Source organism: Danio rerio, chromosome 3 (assembly GCF_052040795.2).
Source record: "Danio rerio strain M-AB ecotype USA chromosome 3, GRCz13ab, whole genome shotgun sequence".
NCBI lineage: Eukaryota > Metazoa > Chordata > Actinopteri > Cypriniformes > Danionidae > Danio > Danio rerio.
This window is the reverse complement of record NC_141023.1, coordinates 35,697,891-35,716,161: the sequence shown is the minus strand read 5'-3', so window position 1 is coordinate 35,716,161 and position 18,271 is coordinate 35,697,891. Positions and strand designations below refer to the sequence as shown.

At 37.7% G+C, this 18,271-nt stretch overlaps 2 protein-coding genes and 1 long non-coding RNA gene across 6 annotated transcripts in view; 1 reads left to right on the top strand and 2 right to left on the bottom strand.

Annotated features, from left to right (window-relative positions):
* csnk1da (casein kinase 1, delta a) overlaps nt 1–5,329 on the top strand; it is a 37,483-nt gene extending 32,154 nt beyond the window's left edge. For both annotated transcript variants that reach the window (XM_087242136.1, NM_199583.1), the window contains 1 exon segment: nt 3,328–5,329. Coding sequence is in view for 1 of the 2 variants with exons in the window: in NM_199583.1 (NP_955877.1) it covers nt 3,328–3,375 (48 nt within the window). In the remaining variant the exon portion in view is untranslated.
* On the bottom strand, nt 1,915–4,251 carry LOC147845697 (uncharacterized). Its single transcript, XR_015481023.1, has 2 exons — nt 2,890–4,251; nt 1,915–2,593 (listed from the first exon to the last, which is right to left on the bottom strand). It is a non-coding gene; the product is annotated as an uncharacterized LOC147845697 (long non-coding RNA).
* Nucleotides 5,330–6,997: 1,668 nt separating the features above from the next.
* slc16a3a (solute carrier family 16 member 3a) lies at nt 6,998–17,986 on the bottom strand. 3 transcript variants are annotated; one of them, XM_087242940.1, is made up of 5 exons: nt 17,864–17,986; nt 15,743–15,979; nt 13,092–13,235; nt 12,220–13,008; nt 6,998–9,836 (listed from the first exon to the last, which is right to left on the bottom strand). In XM_087242940.1, exons 2-5 carry the CDS (start codon nt 15,963–15,965, stop codon nt 9,487–9,489), a joined length of 1,506 nt encoding a protein of 501 aa, XP_087099066.1. In that variant the 5' UTR covers nt 15,966–15,979; nt 17,864–17,986; the 3' UTR covers nt 6,998–9,486.
* Between the last annotated feature and the right edge of the window lie 285 nt (nt 17,987–18,271).

Here is an 18,271-nt window from a genome sequence, read left to right as displayed (position 1 = left end):
TGAATTGTGTGCTGTGCAGCGCCCTCTGGTTGTGACTGTGTGTGGTGTTCATAATAACCTCAATAGCTGCCTGGGTGTGAATGCCTCTTTCTGCCTCACTCTTTTAACCCCCGGTGCTTGGTTTTGGCTCTCTCTGGCATGCAGTGTTACCACCCTGACTGTGCTCCTGCACCCACTTATCAATGCAGCTTTACACTAACAAGCTTTATTTTGCATTCAGTTTGTTTGTTTTAAAAAGTGTAAAACTGCTGCTTGTGATGTTAGATTGCAGGAAATAGTTTGTGTCCTGAATAATACATGTTTACTGTTCATCTCAGATTTGCAGAACGACTCAACCCTTTTGTTTCCTCTGAAACATCAGAAATGGGTTCAACCCCGCCCTTTAAGAGAGCTTTTACGCGATTGGGCCCCCAAGTTTTCATGGGCCCCCTGGACTGTTTTGCCATTTTTAAAGAGGATCTTGAAAAATGGATTCCCACTTAGCAATTAATCAACCGCGATTTTACCGTGGATCTGAAAGGGGCAAGACGCAATTAGCAGAGAGTCCCCTCCCCCGCTTTGAAATAACCTGCTGTGTTATGGTCCTGAGTGGAAACAAAGATACAGTACACCCTTTGTATTTTGTGTTATAATCCTTGACCCTCCTCCTGCTATTTGCCCTGTGGTGTTGTGGGCCATAGGGGGGAGCTCAGAGGACAACCTCAGGACCACTTGAAATATTTAGGACTCAGAGAGTCCTAGAGTTTTTTTCTTCGCAGTGACACAAAGCTAGAATTCATGATAAAGGCATGACATCATGAATCTGAAAAATTGACCTTACACCTGGTATTGAAAGATCCGTCTTTGCATCTGTATGTTAATGCACTTTAGTTTCACATATATATTGTGGCTGCCAATGCTCATGTTTTGTTTCAGTGCTGTGATCTATTGACAGGTGAATGGGTGTTCCTTTTTTATACACATTCAGTGTTCAATTTTCTCCTAATGTTGTTTGAGCGATCCAATCACAAAGTGTTTTGGATCTATTTATACCTGTATTCAGCACTGTCTGCTTGTGTTCGGATCATCTTTATACCAGATGTAAGGGGACTCAGACACATCATTTGGTGTCATTGGTATCCCACACATTCCCATGACACTGAGATGACTCATGGGAATAGCGGAACAATGGCTGTTCACAAAGCAGAATAATAGTTTTCAGTTCTGATTGTAGTGCTGAACATGATTCATTCATGCACAGTTCATTATGAGAGTCACTTTCAGAGTATATAACCAAAAATCCTAAATATACACGAATATCAGTTATAACTAGGGCCAAATGGAACCCGCAGACATTTTTGCTATTTCGGCTCAGAATTTTGTAAAAAATCTGCAGACTTAGGAGTATCATGATTAAAAACTTAATATGAAAAAAAAAATGCATTTTTAACTTTTATTTAATGTTTACAAGGCAAATCCATCGAGATCCACTTATTTGGTAAAGAAAGCAAGTCTCTTATGTATAGATTCTGTGTGGACCTAATTATAAACAAAGGTATGTTGTGTTAGAACAGGGGTGCTCAAGCTATTTCGTATAAATAGCCAAAAATTAAATATTATTGCGAGCCGTGGGCAAAGTTACACATACCAAACTATTTTACTGTAAAGTTGCCATGGGTAATTTCCTAATTCATATTATTTTTTCATAATACTAAAAAATAAATAGAAAACATTACTTTGAATTGTATTAACTAATGCAGTAAAACTTTTTAAAACTTTTTTTTAATTTATAATTTATTCCATTAGAAACATAATCACTTTCATAACACCGTGAAGTTTAATGCTGAGTACACTAGTCAACCAAAATCTGCATTTGCCTTGATTCACTCACTAAAGTCTCTGTAATGTCCTCTATCTGTCGCATGTACATTTAAAAAAAAAATCAGATTCATTTACACCATTTAAGTTGAAATGTTTAATTTCAGATAGCTTTTTGTAGCTCAAAAATGATGTAAACAAATAAAAGTTTACATTAAATTTGAAATTACAATCTCTAAACCGTTATCAGATGTGATGGGGGTCAAATCAAAGGTTACCATGGGCCAACTTTGGCCCACAGGCCCTAGTTTGGACATCTCTAAGTTAGAAAAATGTTTCAACCTGTTCAGCAAGGATTCATTACATTGATCAAAGGTGCCAGTAAATGCTTTTAATTGTTGTTAGAAATTATTCAAATAAAAGCTGCTCTTTTAGCTTTCTTATCTTAAAGGAAATTTGTGAAATTGCTATGGTTTTCACAAAAAATAGGCAAATCAGCATAAATACATTTTAGTTCAGGAAACAAACCAATTTTAGCTAATTTAATTAATCACTATGAAAGAGAAAAACTCTAAAAATAATTCAAACTGTTAATAAAATATTGGTTAGGAATATTAGAAAATGTATAACAGCTGCAAAGAACTGCTGTCACAATAAACAGCATTTTAAAATATATTAAAATATATATGTTTTTCCTGATACTGTTTTTGCTGTCATTTTGATCAGTTAAATGCAATTTTTAAGAGATTTTCACAAAAAAATGCTAAAAATCATACCCAGCACAAACATTTGAGCGCTATTGCGATTTGATTCTGCAAACATTTATTGATTATTATTATCTATAGTGGTAGCTAACATTATGCAGAAGTTAAAGCAGGAACTGAATTTGGTGACGTCTGTCCATGAAAACCTCATCTGATGTTGTCCATTCTCCTCTTGAATGAACAGGGCAGTTTGTGTCTAATGGACCCTTTTCACAAGACTGTTATGACGCGTTAAATGGTCATCATAATCTTAAATGCTTAAAAGCGTTTAATATTTAGACTTTTTTTTACGCATGTATATTTCTATATCATCTTCGCATCAAATTACAAAAAACTAATTATCGCTTGTGTGAGGTGTTTCTAATGCACCGTCTATGGACAGGAGAGTTCATTTGATGTTCATCTCTCTTTTAGTTGCCATTGTCCGTCTCACACAATTGTTTTCCTATTTCTGAAAGTCTTGATAACACCATCATGGAGTTTTTCGTTTATTTTTATCAGCATATAGGATAGTAAAAAAAATATTTGTTGTGCTCTCTCATTCATTTCTCTTTTAAGTTTACCCAACTATGACTACTTCCGCTACTGTGAAACCTGGAAATGTGAAAAGGGTCCACAGTTGTTTCTCTCAAATTCTGACTGTGTGAAAGTAGCCATTTTATTACACCGTTAACTGCACCAGAACCCTAATACTCTTAGGAGCAGTTTATTGTTTTTTTCACACCAAGTGTCTCTTTCTAAACTGACCCGTCTCCTCCTCACCCAGGCTCATTCTCGCGTCCCAAGTGGCCTGCAGTCTGCCGTACCTCGATGAGACCCTCCACACGCCTCAAGAGCAGACCATCCACGGCCCTGATCTGCACAAGGACTCCTCCAGCAGCCTCTAACCATGTGAAATCAAATCCAAGCAGACACTTCATTTCCTCCTTCCTCTCAATGCAATTAAACAACACTTGAGAGTCACGCAAAACTCCAGAGATGGACTGTTTTTGGTTTTCTGTTCTTCTTTTTAGCACGCACACACATGCACGCACACATTTCCTCACCTACACTACTCAAAAAAAGACACCCGGGCACATCACTTTCTGCCAGTCAATCGCTGACAAGATGGGAGGGACAGGACAGGGTGTCATTTTCGGCCGACGCTGCCTTTGGCCCTCTGAAACACACACATATTATAGGAGGAGAGGACCGTTCTCCTGCCGTCCAGGGGCTGTTCACAAAAGCAGAGTGTTTTGGCTAAAGCCTGCTCTGATTGCGCAGCGTATCCTCTCTCTTGTTGCAAAAAAATACTTTCACACAGCTTGGAATGCAGCTGTACTGATAGCCATTGACATTTTGCTTTGCGTAACTTTTTTTTCTTCTTGTCTTTAAGTTGATGTACATCAGAGATTAAATTGATTTCACACTGGCTACAGTCTTTTGCAGGTGAATCTTCTCCTTTTTTATGTTAGTTTAAGCTGAACATGCAGAATTAAATGGAAAGCCTGTTCGTTCGTGAGGCAGAATGACGGCGGTGTCTTATGTCTTTTCGTAGTTTATTATTTTGAAGTCCAGGCAGAAAAACAACACAGCAAATGGTTTTAGTCGTACACACAGTATCACCTTTGTTTTCTTTTGGCAGCAAACAGCCAGGCCCTCTCTATATCATCTCGCTTCTAGATTTTATTGCATTCCCTTTATGCGTTTTTGTTTGTCGAAAGCTGTGAGATGCCTGTATTGTAGACTTGTTGATGTTATTAATGTCGTTTCTTTTTTTTAACCCCTGAACTAAGCTTTTACAGTAACGCAGGCACACGTGGTTGAGTCCATGCTGTTGGATGGTGTTGTTTAAAGCAGTTGCGGAAGTCTAATAATGATGAAAAGGGCTTTGTTTTTCTGGCCTGAGGGTGTAAGCGTGAAAGACTCGGGCATGTTGAGACAAACTGGCACCTTTTTCTCTCTTATTTCCTTTTTGTTACGCAAACAAATGTTTGTTTGGATTTGGAAGTCCAGCTTGTCTCATTGAGAGAACACCAGCCATCATTTAAGCCATGCCTGATTTTGGATTATTTTTTTTGTCTGACACTTTTAACTATTGAGATGCAAGGTATTTTTGTTTGTTTGTTTGTTCGTTTTCCTTTAACTTTATTTACCAATGCTTTTAGTACAACTTTTCCCTTGTTTCAGAAGTGGGGTTCTTTGACTTACTGGTGCTATAAGTCACAGAGGATGTGGACGGCGAGCTGCCTGTCCATATCATTCAGCATAGTAGAGCGTAGGCTTTTTCTGTAGTCATGGGGGTCTGGGGCGGGGGGGGATCTAGTGGTGAAAATCTTCAATTCTGTTGTCATGTATATAGGATGTTTCTAGTGATGGCAAAGTACCATTTTTTCATAGCCACTTGTCTGTGTGTGTGTGTATCGTGAGTATGGGAAAAAGGTTAGAGCTTAGAGAGGTGCGAGGGACTTTGTTCCGTTCTAGATTTGATAAGTTAGTACTTCTTTCTCTCCACTGGTGGTCTCACAGAAACAGCCGCTCCAGTACTGGTGGTGTTTAAATGTAGGCACAAGTACACTTTGTCGGGGATCGAGCTATTATGGATTTCTCTTTCATTTTTCTGGTTCATTCTACACGCGACTGCTTGGCCAGTCCTTCTGCATCACACTGTGCTGTATCAGGTGGAATTAAGGAAATCTTCCTTCTCTGGAAGATTTTATTTCCTCATTTGTATTGCCACTGTATTTGTGTATTTTAAAATGTGTAAATAAATTAATAAGTACTTGTAAGATGTCTTTGTTTCTCACTTTTTATACTCTACACACAAGGGATGCTTCTTAATAAGGGAAAATCTTTTTTTTTTTTTTTTTTATTCACCCCATGTCCAGGACCCTGGTAGAAGAGATATTGTATCTCAATGGGACATGCTTGGTTAAATAATTAAATAAATGCCATCCAAGAAGTATATGAAGAGATTCCAGGGATTGTTCTAAATCTAAAGTTGTCATCATTTACTTAAATTTTCCACACCTATATGAGATTGCTGAACAGAAAATGTTTAAAGTAGGTTAACCAGTAGCCAAATTGTCCTATTATGGTAGATGGTGTCTAGTTACATTTTTAAAAATATCATCTTTCGAGTTCAGTAAAAAAGAAACTCCATTTAGTCAACTCCACGCAGGGGTTGACTAAATGTTGAGGGTTAAAAGGGTAACAGTGCAGGATCACTAATGGAAGAGAACAGGGGCCAACATGTGTCATGTTTGATGGTCCCAAATCCATATTTATGCTGCTGCAATCCACATGACACGAGCACACAAATGTACAGTTTTCACTATTGAAACTATTAGGATTAACAACCACTGTTAAAGGCATATAGTTCACCTGCAAAAAAAGATTTACTCTCTCTTAACGGTTCTAACTTTTTTTAAACACAACAAGATTTTCTTATAAATATTGGAAACCACATTGACTTCCATAGTAAAAACAAAACTTTCTATGGAAAAAAAAAGCTTTTAGCTGTTGCTTTAAAAAAATATATATTATAAAATCTGATCCAGGAAGTCAACATGGAGACAGAAACCATACTGTTTTCAATACGGGTGCACTTTGCAAACTTAATTTTCAGGCCCTAATGGTGTTGCGTAAATGAATGGTTAAAACGTCAAGTCGTTGAAATGCTTATAGGCTACTCAACTTGATTGATATGGCCATTAAAATTATGTAGAGTTACTCTGAAATATTTGCTTTAGTTTATTTTTTAAATTGTAGTTTTTGTTTTCATGGCTAGCCAATAAAAATTGTGAAATTGGCTTATTCTTTCGTTTCCCCTCAGAGTCTCGAATCGCTCTAGCAAACATTGGACCGATTGGTCTCAACAACGTTAACAATTAAATTTTAAAATGGCTTTAATGATCCATTTAATATTTCATGAGGTTAAACGTTTTGCAGGTCTGTCGATTGAAGGTAACATTTGAGATTTACGCCATACAACTGTCGTTTGTCTTAAAGCATATGGTCAGGAGTCAACGGATGTTAATTTCGTTTTACCTGTTTGTTAATTTGTTTGTATTTTTACCCCTCAAATGTATTACTAGCGATAGTTTTAGCAAAAACAACAGCAACACATATACATTCTAACGTTACTCGTCAAAAATTCAACCTACCTGATGGCCTGAAGCTGAGTAAACCAACAACAAAGTTCAATTTTCGGGTTTATTATCGTTTTAGAAATGCGCGCAAACGAGTTTTGACTAACAAAATAGATTTCAAGGAGTATTGGATGCAGTTCACTTAATGAATGACAGGAGGCACTATTTCTACAATTTAGTTGTAGGCCAATGTGGACTTAACATATTACACATGAATATAATGTGCAACAGGCTCATAACTGGCTTTCTGTACTGTATAAATGGATTATTTCGCCTGTCATGCATGTGAAAATAAGACAACTCTGATGTGAATTCAACATTTATTGAGCAGATTTGGTTTTATGTTTCTGCAGACAGAGATGGGGTCATTATCAAATTATGCTGCTAGTCTGAAAACTGAAACCAGGCAGTGACGGTAAATAACAGAAAAGTGTCCCAGCCTGACTCTAGGCACAGTGGAAGGGCAGTGGGACAGATTCTGGGCTTACAGAGGCAAAATTTCTCATAGCTGCACTGAAGATTGTTTACATGAAAAACACATTTTTTGATGTGGCAAGTAGTTTAGTCAGCAGCAGAGCTGTCTCCTGTTGATGCTGGTGTAAAATTTGAACCAATGCCAGTAGGCAGTGCTGCTGTCAAACCTCGTTTACACAACAACGAAATGATGGGCTGCACTGCAAGCTTTTCTTTCTTCAATAAACAAGAAAAACAATATTAGTTCAGTATGAGTATTTGAAATTAAGCATCTGTGTTGAAATTAAGAGAATGTAGATTATATTTCTGGTGAGAAAACTAGAAAAAACAAGGTAAATGAAAATATTGCCGAAGGACTCTTCGTATAAGCCTTATGAACACAGAGATACCTGCACTCTATTTCACTGTTACAAGTCTCAGTTGAGAATTACAGCAATAGTATCAGAAAATAAATTCACAGTACAACTAATACTGACTAATATGGAAGCCTTAATGGTGACTCTAAATTCTGACTTTTTTACATCAACATAATGATTTTTTTTTATAATTCAGATTTTTTTTACAAAGATTTAGAAAGGATTTTCGACTTTTCTGAGGTATTTTCTAAACTTATTAATTAGTAGTTGTATTTATAGCTCAAGGCTTCTAATTCTGAGAAACAATTCTGAGATGTTAACATGCAATTATGAATTCTGAGACAAAATACCAGATGTACACAGATTTCTGACAAATATTGGACATTTATACTCAGAATTATTAGATGTAGCTTATGAAAACTCCAAAAATAGCTTCTTATATCACAATTCTGAGAAAAAAAGATCGAATTGTAACATTTAAAGTCATGAATATGATGAACGTATAATTACAAGAACCTATAATCTTGCAAATCATAAAAAAATGACAAGAAACAGAATAGCAAAATATATAATCAAAGATGTAATCTCTGAAAACTCTAGAAAACAATACTTTTATATCTCACAGTTAAAAAAAAACAACTTTTTTTACAGACTTTCATAAACTAATACAATCAGATTTCACTGTCCTTTGGCATTGAGACATAGCAAAAATATAAGGTAAAGTGGGGCAGTAGGCGCCATTTCCTAATTCAGCAGGATTACAGTATCAGGAATGTAAACAGTAAGGGAAAGGAATATAGTAGTTAACATTTGAAGTAGATGAAACCTTTTCTTTTTTAAAATTGTCCCACGAAGACAAGAATGGGTGATGTTCAGTAGTTTCAGGACAGCTTATATAAAATGCTTTGATCCACTACAAATGTGGACTACTGTATAACACGGCATTTCAGACATCTACAAAAGCCAATAGATCGCACTTCGACAACACACAAACAAAGCTTTCACATATTGCTTGAGTTCACAAATTATAATCACCAATAGATAAGGACACATACTATTACAAAAGCATGTGAGCGGTGAGTATTTTGAGCGAGAAGCAGAAAATCTGATAACTGTTAGTACTTTCAGTCCATGACAACACTTGTCAGTTCCTGTGATGGATATCTGTTTAGAGTTGTGTGATGTTGTGAGGTTTATTTAGCACTTTGTCAAAGGCGCTGTAACAATTGTATGAATTCTAGACTTTAGACAAGGGTAACTGTGGTATAATAAAAAATATATATATAATGGGATTGGGTTGCTGCTTCAATGCCATATTGTAATTAACTATGAAAGTCCAAACTGTAAACTGGGTATTTTCTGACAACTAGTTCTGAGTTCATGTCCTGGGAAGTTTGTATTACTTGCAAATTCTGCATAATTATGATATCAGATGTGTTCAAGTCACTTTAGTCAAAGGAAATGCAAATTTTAACTAAATTAGATTAAAGTTAGATCAGAAGGATTAATAAGCAACGTGAATAAAGTGTTTTTTTGCTTTTATGTTGTCTTTATTAAGTTTATAAAAGTAAACCTAAACATTGCTTTGTGAACCATATTTATGAACATTTTGCTCCCTACAAACTAACTCTTTTAAGTTCATTCATCAATGACGAGCAGAATTCGCCCCAAATGCTTCAAAATTGTCTAAAATTAAGAGGCTGACTAGGGCCATTTGCTATGTTTCCTTCCACGAGCTATAGACATGAACTAGAGATTGTGTTGTCTAAATCTCTCTGTGTGGCAGTGCAAATGCCATGTTTGGAACAGCATGAGGGCATTGGAGGTCTGTATTATGGATTAATCTGTCAGTAAATAGCACACACATTTGGACACTGAATCAACTACACATTGACAAACACATTAACACTGAAATTTGTGTCTGTCCACCCTCTTTCTCAGGCAGAACAGCTCAAAGTCTGTAAATCAGAGGTCAGATTCTGCACTGCAGGTGATGGTTTTCTCTTTCTCATCTTCCTCTTTAAGAAATGTTTCCTCTTCTGTGGGCTCCTCCGTGACATTCTCAGGTCTCAGGTCAGTCTTTGGCTTCTCTGAGTTTCCGTTGGGCGTGTGTGGCTCCTCTGTGGCTGGTGGACTGGAGTGATTCTTCTCCTCGACTGGTTCTCCAGACTCCACTGCTGCCGCATCTGGTGCCTCGGGTTTCTTCTTTATGCACAGGAAGTTGCATATGGCCAGCACTAAAGCGGACAACACAACCTCGATCCCAGCCAGCAGGAAGACAAACATATACTTCTTTGTGTGGTCCAAAAGACGGCCTTGACAAAGTGAGAACAAGAAGGACAGTGGCATTCAAAGGATCTCTGTAGATTACTTCAAGCCAAGGATATCCAACCTGGGTCCTGGATGGCCAGTGTCCTGGAGAGTTTAGCTCCAACCTTAATCAAACACAGCTGAACCAGCTAATCATATACTAAAACCTCTTGGCAGGTGTGTTGAAGCAAGTTGGAGCTAAACTCACCAGAACACCGGCCCTCCAGGACCAAGTTTGAACACCCCTGCTGTAGGTGTTTCAAGGTTTATTTATTGGGAATGGGCAAAATTTCTACACAGCATACATAATGGCACTGATACTGTACATCGACTTGCCTGAACAATCTGCCTTTAATCACGATTTAATACACAAAGCTTTAAAGGTCCCGTGAAGTGCTTTGAAATAAGCATTTTTATTCAATGTTAGACATAATCTTAACCAAAACACGAACACAGGGTGAGACATAGTGTAGCTCAATCCCATTTTTAAAAATAGCCAATAGCATTTTATTTAATCACACCTCTGCAAGTGAAAGTGGTTGAGCTCAAGCACATCAAATGAGAAGTGTCTTGAGGAGGGCGGAACATGTAAGACACTACAGAGCATTTGGTTGGTCATGATTTGATGGGAAACTGTAGTGTGAGGTGGCGTGAATAAAATCGTTCATCCATTTAAGGGGAAGCGACAAACTACAAGCTTTACATATTTATATCCGTTTTATATCTCCTAAATGTGAATTTTGTCACTGTTTTGAGCCACATTAGCTTAAGGATATTTTAAAAACGAACAATACTGATACTTTATTTTCATTTCATGAGAACTTTAATAGCCCTTATAAAAAATGAATGATATTTTAAATTTAACTACTTCATTTCATTTAGTTAAAAACAATGCATTTTCTGCATCACTGCTTATACTATTATTGTCACTTGATTCAACAGCATATTAGATCCTTTATTATATTATTGTTTATAGTTATAATTATATTATTATAACATAATATAATAATTATATTATTTATATATATTATTGGATCCTTGCTGAATAAAAGTATTAAATTCTTACAAAAAACGCAATCTACTGAATGCTGGTGCAGACTGATTTGATTGATTGATTTATTTTTAAATAATGGAAATTATGACATAAATTAGAGCTGTAATTTGATTAAAAAAAATCCTTATACAATTATTATTATTATTGTCCCATATTAACTTTCCCACAGATTGTTGATGTTGTCACATATAACACCTTCCTTCTTTTGGCCAAACCATAAAATTGGTTTTAAAGAAATTCAGACAGATACAAGTGAAAAAATGTAACTTTGGTGTTAATTACAGGGGCGTAACATGTAGTAAGTTAGAGGGGCGTAACTTGCAGTAAGTTAGAGGGGCGTAACTTGCAGTTATCAAGATCCCATTGAACCATGCAAGAGTTCACAACAAGATGTTGTTGGCAAGATGGAAATACTTAGCAGAGAAGATTTTCACCAAATGTTTTCATGAGTTCTCCAAATTTATCCACAACCAATTTATTTTGCTATATTATTATATTCATTCATTAAGCAACTTTACCATGCAACTCCACTTCCTGGCTTCTTCATCTGTTTTGTCATGAGTAAGCCTATTCGGCATTGTGCCCTGTGATAGCAAATAACAAAACAATGCCGCCAACTCGCGGCCAAAGCTCATGGCTGTATATTAATAAAAGTGATGGTTGGGTTAAGGGTTGAGGAAGGTGTAGACATTAATAACTGTGATGGTTGGGTTTAGGGTTGTGGTAGGTATAGAACTTATTAACTGTGATGGTTGGGTTTAGGTGTGGAGTTGGTGTAGATGTAAATAACTGTGATGGTTGGGTTAGATGTAGAAGATATTAACTGTGATTGGGTTAAGGGTTGGGGTAGGTGAAGACGTTAATAACTATGATGGTTGGGTTTAGGTGTGGAGTTAGTGTAGATGTTAATAACTGTTATGGTTGGGTTTAGGTTTGGGGAAGGTGTAGACGTTAATAACTGTGATGGTTGGGTTTTGGTTTGGGGAAGGTATAGACATTAATAACTGTGATGGTTGGGTTTAGGTTTGGAAAAGGTGTAGACGGTAATAACGATAATGGTTGGGTGTAGAATTGTGGTAAATAAAGACATTATTAATTGTGAGGGTTGGGTTTACAATGGGGGTGGAGTGGGTGTAAACATTATTAACTGATGTACAGCGACATCTTGCCGACAACATAGTTTTGACATGTTGGTATCCATAACTTCAAGTTACGCCTCCAACATTCTAGAAGTTACGCCCCTTCATGTTACGCTCCTGTCTTGCAGTCCAAAGACAAACCCTACTTCATTTTTGGGATGAATGGTCCCACTAAAATGAACTTTCAACACTCACCAGCAGAGGGAGGACCAACCAGCACAGCAATGGCTTCGAGCATAAGAACTAAACCGATGGCGCTGGAGAACTTCTCTGTGCCCACGACAGCCATGAGAACCTCGAACTGCAAGGCTCCAACCATCCCATAAGAGATGCCGAAGAAGATGCAGAACACCACCAGAGAAGTGTAGTCTTTAGACAGGGAGCCAACCAGATCTGTGATGCCATTGAAAATGAGAGCGAAGCTGAAGAGGTAGACGCAGCGAGGACGAACCCACTGGAGTCCGGCGATTATGCCACACGTGGGCCGAGCAAAAATGTCAATGAAGCCCAAAATGCTTAGCAGAAGTGCAGATTTGGTGTCCTCGTTTCCCAGCTCTTTGGCATAGCTCACCACAAACACTGGAGGAACAAACAAACCGAGGACCATAATAGAGGCAGCAATGGTGTAAATGAGAAAACCTCTGTCTCTGAAAACACTAAAGTCCAGCAGCTTGGGCTTGGGTTTCACAGTTTTGTCGCCATCGTCCGGTGCGTTTTCTATCCCAGGGGCCTCTGAAGACTTGGGTGGGACTAAAGGCCTCATTAAAGCACCGCAGGCACAACAGTTTAGCAGTATTCCTCCCAAAATGAGGAAGCCCCCTCTCCAGCCATATTCATACTGAAGAACCTGTCCAAGAGGAGACAGACAACACAGGGCCACCGGGCTCCCAGCCGCAGCCAGACCGTTGGCCAGTGGACGCTTCTCACTGAAGTATCGATTCAACATAATGAGTGATGGCTGAAAGTTCAGAGCCATTCCAAGACCTGGGGGCAGAGGATATAAATGTTAACGTGTTACTTGATGGACACTCAGTACTCAGTAAAGAAGTAAATGACGACTGAAGTACCTGTAATGACTCCTGTACACAAGTAAATATGGATGATGCTCGTGGCAAACGATGCCAAGATCATTCCCAACGATGCAAATAGGCCGCCCACCAACATCACTGGACGACATCCGAATCGGTTCACTAAAATGCTGCATAAAGGCCCTAAGAAAAGTCATTATATATACAGTTTTATGCAAAATATTGGCCACCCCTGATCATTTTCATAACTGCAAGCCATAGCCTGCTGAGCTTTTTAAATCAGCAACTTCATTTAGATATTTATTTTATACCCAAGGGGAAAGCTATAAAAACATTTATTTAATTAACAGATGCAAAGCAATTTAAGTCTTAACAAAAACAGATAGATGCAAAAATTTGAGCAAAATAATGACATCAAACTTTTGTAGAGCCACCTTTTGTTGAAATAAAGGCAGATGGTTATTATAGCCAAGGATAAGTCCCTGAATTCTTGCTGGGGGCATTTTGGGCGACCATTTTTAGCAAAATTTCTCCAGTTTAGTTAGGTTTGATGGGTGCCAAGCATGAACGGCCCTTTTCAAGTCAATCAATATATTTTCCATGATGTTCAAATCTGGGGACTGAGATGGCCAGTCTAGAAATTGTATCAGGTCTGAGCATGAATTCCTTGGTAGATCTAGAACTGTGCTTTGCATCATTGTCTTACTGAAACATCATGTCCAACCCTGCCGTAACTTCAGCCTCTTGACTGATTTCGGATGATTGCCTTTCAGAATAGGTTGATACCGGGTAGAATTCATGTGACCTTAAACTCTGACAAGGTTTCTTCTCCTGGAATGTTGTGTTCTTTTTCCGCCATGCAATGTGCCTATGGCTGTGGCATCTGTCCACAGTATTTTCTTCCAAAATTATTAAGGCTTGTCTAGATGAGCCTTTGCATACCTCAAACGACTCATCTCGTTTGCAGATTGCATAAAAGTATTCTTCTGCATACCCTTTCATTGAGCAGTTCTTTGTGAAGATTGCGCTGAACTGTGGAACGATGTACAATGTCATTATCAGCAGCAAGATGTTCCTGGAGCTCTGTGGACGTTGTCTGTGGTTTGTCTTTGACCATTCTAACCATTCTTTGCCTCTGTCTTTCAGACATTTTTCTTGGTCTACCACATCTTTCCTTCACAAGAACTGTTCCTGTGGCCTTCCATTTTCTTACTATATTTCTGACTGTGGAGATACAGGCTTTAAACCTCTTTGACAGCTTTTTGCATCCTTCTCCTAATTCCTGTTGGTGAATTATCCTAGTTTTTAGGGAATTAGGAGGTTCTTCTGAGGTTCCCATGTAGCTTCTTTTAGGTTTACAATAATGAGAAGTACAACTAGCAATCAGATATCTATCCTTTTTTATGATTGGTTGCACTTGTGTTAAGGTTGAGTCAAGCTGTGGTCACACTATAGTTTGAGCATGCAAAGTTTGTTGTACGGTGCTGTGAAAAGAGGCGGGATTAAACAAGATGATTAGATATTTTAAAAAGCGAGCGATTGGTCCATAGTTTACATTTTTATCCAGAGAGGTCATGTTTTGATCTAAGATTGGTCTCATGCAGTCACATGATGCGATTTCCCAGGTCAGAGTTCACCAAGTTTGAACTCTCCAAGGCAGCAAACTGTGAAACCTGTTGCATGAGCTTCATTTGCGGTCTGACGCCTCCGTGTGCGTATTAATGGATGTCTATGGGGAAAAAAGTGCAGTGGGACCGCAGCTTCACTCAAATCAATTTTGTGTTGTAATCAATGAGCATTAAGTGACTACAGGTTTTGAAATCCACACAAAAGAGAGGCTGCCCAAACCTTTGCATAGCCTATTTTTTAGTTTCAATTTAATCTCAATACTGCTACACTGTGTATTTCTGTGAAACCGAATTGCTTTTCACTGTGATCATCTCTTATAAAGAAAGAGCACATACTTATGCAGCCACCGAGGGGTGCCCAAAATTTGCATAGGACTGTGTGTGTATATATGCAAATATATGAACAGTTTGCATCCAGTACACACTAGTTAGAGGAGATAGTGCCACTCCTATCTTTTTATAGACATTATATCCGTGATGTATGTCATAAAAATGTTTGTGAATCAAAGTCAGAGATCAAAGTGCAAAATTAATGGTTTCTTCTAAAAGAGAAATAATAAAAACTTTGAACTGCCTGAAACAAGTCAGCAGTAAAATGCCAGTACTCCTCCACAAAGACAAAGGTTAAATTTGCTCATATATTGCGGATACCTTAAAAATCTGCAATATGATTTGATTGAGTGGCACATACAAAAACAAAGCTGTTAAACGTATCAAATGAGCAATCAACACAAAGTAATTCATGCCTTTTTCAGATGCACCGACAAATATCAAGAGTAATTCAGTTGGCACTGGCAACCTTTACAGAGGACAGTCACTGAAAATGGTCTTTAATAAAGACACACTAGCGCTGAAAAGATGTCTACACTCTATTTATTTTAAGCCATTTTATATATTTATTAAATGAATCCCTGGGGGAAAGGGTGGAATTTTTTAATATCCTTGAACTGTCCAGATATTGTTTTCTCAAAAAACATGTTATCATACAGGTTTAGAGTAACAAGAGCATTATTGGGGCTGAACTATCCCTTTAAGACCTCATTTGAATATTGATGGACCTACCCGTGCCATAAAGCATAGCCAATAGGATGGAGGAGATCCAGGCTGTGTCACTGTAACCCACCCCAAACTCTCTAATCAGCTCCTTGAAGAAAACACTGACGGCCTTTGGAAAGGCGTAGGAGAAACCTGTGATGACGAAGCAACCGAAGAGCACAGCCCAACCCCAACCACCATCAGGAGCTTTCACTTTACAGCCGCCGTCATCCAGTGCCACTCCACCCATGATGCTCTAATGCTCTGTGGAAACCCACACACATACACAAACACACACACACACACACACACACACACACACACACACACACACACACACACACACACACACACACGTGATCTTAGGGTAAAGCAATAACCTGTAGTATGCAAGTCAGTAATAATGCCTTCAGGACCCTATTACCAGGAATCCCAGGACACAAAGAATTGTAGATGGAGGCAGCTATGATGTTACATTTTAGTTGTGCATCTGTTAAAAGATGTGCTTGATTGTAATGAAATTGGTGGCGCAGTGGGTAGCACTGGGTGTTTCTTAGTGATGGGTTGCAGCTGAAAGAGCATCCGCTGCTTAAAACATGTGCTGGATAAATTGGTGGTTCATTCCACTGTGGCAATCCCTGATTAATAAAGGGACTAAGCCTAAAAGAAAATGAATTCATAAAATTTTAAAACACTCAATTTTCTGTTTCATTTGAGAAAGTTCAACTTTTGAAATTGAAATAAACTCAAATAAACACGAGTAATCTTACCTTGAAGTTAACCTTAAATTCATCTTACCCTAATCAAGACAACGCAATAATTTGAAAACAAATAAACTGTAGCTCAAAATCCCAAACTTGTCATAGAAATTTTAGTTAAAGGCAATTAGTTGAAATAACTTGGCGCTTCTATCATGTTTTGCAGTGTTTTCTCATGTATTTTCTGAGATTTCACCTATAAAGAATGAACAATTAAACAAAATTTCATGACTTTTTATGACATTTTAGGATTATGTCTTAAATATAATCCTAAATTTGAAAATCAAAAATGTATTTTAAATAATGTAACTTGACAATGTTTTGGAGAGTGATCGTGCCTCTTTATCATTGTGAAAATAAATGTATTTTTCCTACAGCTGTTTACATAGTTCACCTTTCACACGACAGTCTTACTTTTTATTCATTTAATTTGTTACAATTTTAGCTCAGGATTTGCTTATTTTATTAATATTTTTATTAATTATTTTTAGCATTTCCCAGTACTGGATTGCAGCTAGAAGCCCATCCACTGCGTAAAACATTTTTGACCACAAAAAGTGTGACTGTTTTTTCAGGTCTAACCTTTCTGAATTATGTTTTCTCACAAACACACACACGTTTCTGACTGAAGATGCTAAGCTTTTTATTTATTTATTATTTGTTTTTTGTCTTGTAAATTAGATTATTTGGTAGTTAAATATTCATTACGTATTAGAAAATTTAACAATTTAGCAAAAGTTGTAAAAAACATACCCACTTAACTCAGCCTGGGTTAGGCTAAATGCCTTACAGCATCTTGTAGGCTATAACTGACTGACATCGCGTTTTTGCAATATCCGCACTTTTACACAATACGCCTGATAGATAGACAAACCTCTAATAACTCAATCTTTAATCCATTAACTCTATAATCTGGAGTTCTGGCATTTAAAAAAAAATCAGCTTGTCCACGAAGTCAGTATCACCTGTTACCTTGTATAAGGATGCAGCAAAGATGCGGAACAAGCTCATGCGCAGTCCACATTTATCACCGAGATGCAAGGTTATGCAGCCTATTTAAGTTCATAAATATCCACCACGACATCTGTCATGATTTCTATAGCATTTAGAAATGTACTTATAGGCTTTCATATATATGCGCACAACGAATATTAATTTCATAAACAAAAAACTGTAAATATTAAAATCATAGTTATCACTATAACTCAGCTTCGTTAAATCAGACTGACATTTATAAATGTTGTCCTACACGATCTGCGCAAATCTTATATTCTTATGAAAAGGCTAATTAGCATCATTATTTTGGCATTAAACATCATCTGAATTATCTAATAACCACGATATGCTTCCGGGATATGCCTAAACTAACTACAAATGTTAGGCTACTTACTAAAGCAAATGACAATCCTTCAATTTTTTCAGTTGTGTCCAGCGGAACACGCTTCTGGCAGCACGTAGGACATTATAGAGAGAGAAACCCGACCGGCTGGGTCCGTGGACTGGACTGGACTGGGTCCTAAAGTCTGCGGCTCACTTCTTGTTGTCATATTCACCTCAGCGTGCGTGTGACGTAAGAGCGTGTGTTTCTGCCACTCCAGCGACGGTAGTGAAAATAACCTGACCTGTTCAACAATAGGGTTCAGTTCTTTGTAAAATCTTAAAGCTGCAGAACAGGAAAACGTTCTGCAAGAGGAAACTGGAATGCCCTCTTACTTGTTTCAGATATGCCAAATATCTGAAAATGTGCATACGGCTATTCATGCTCATGCCTGCACTGTCTAACATGCATTTTCTAAAG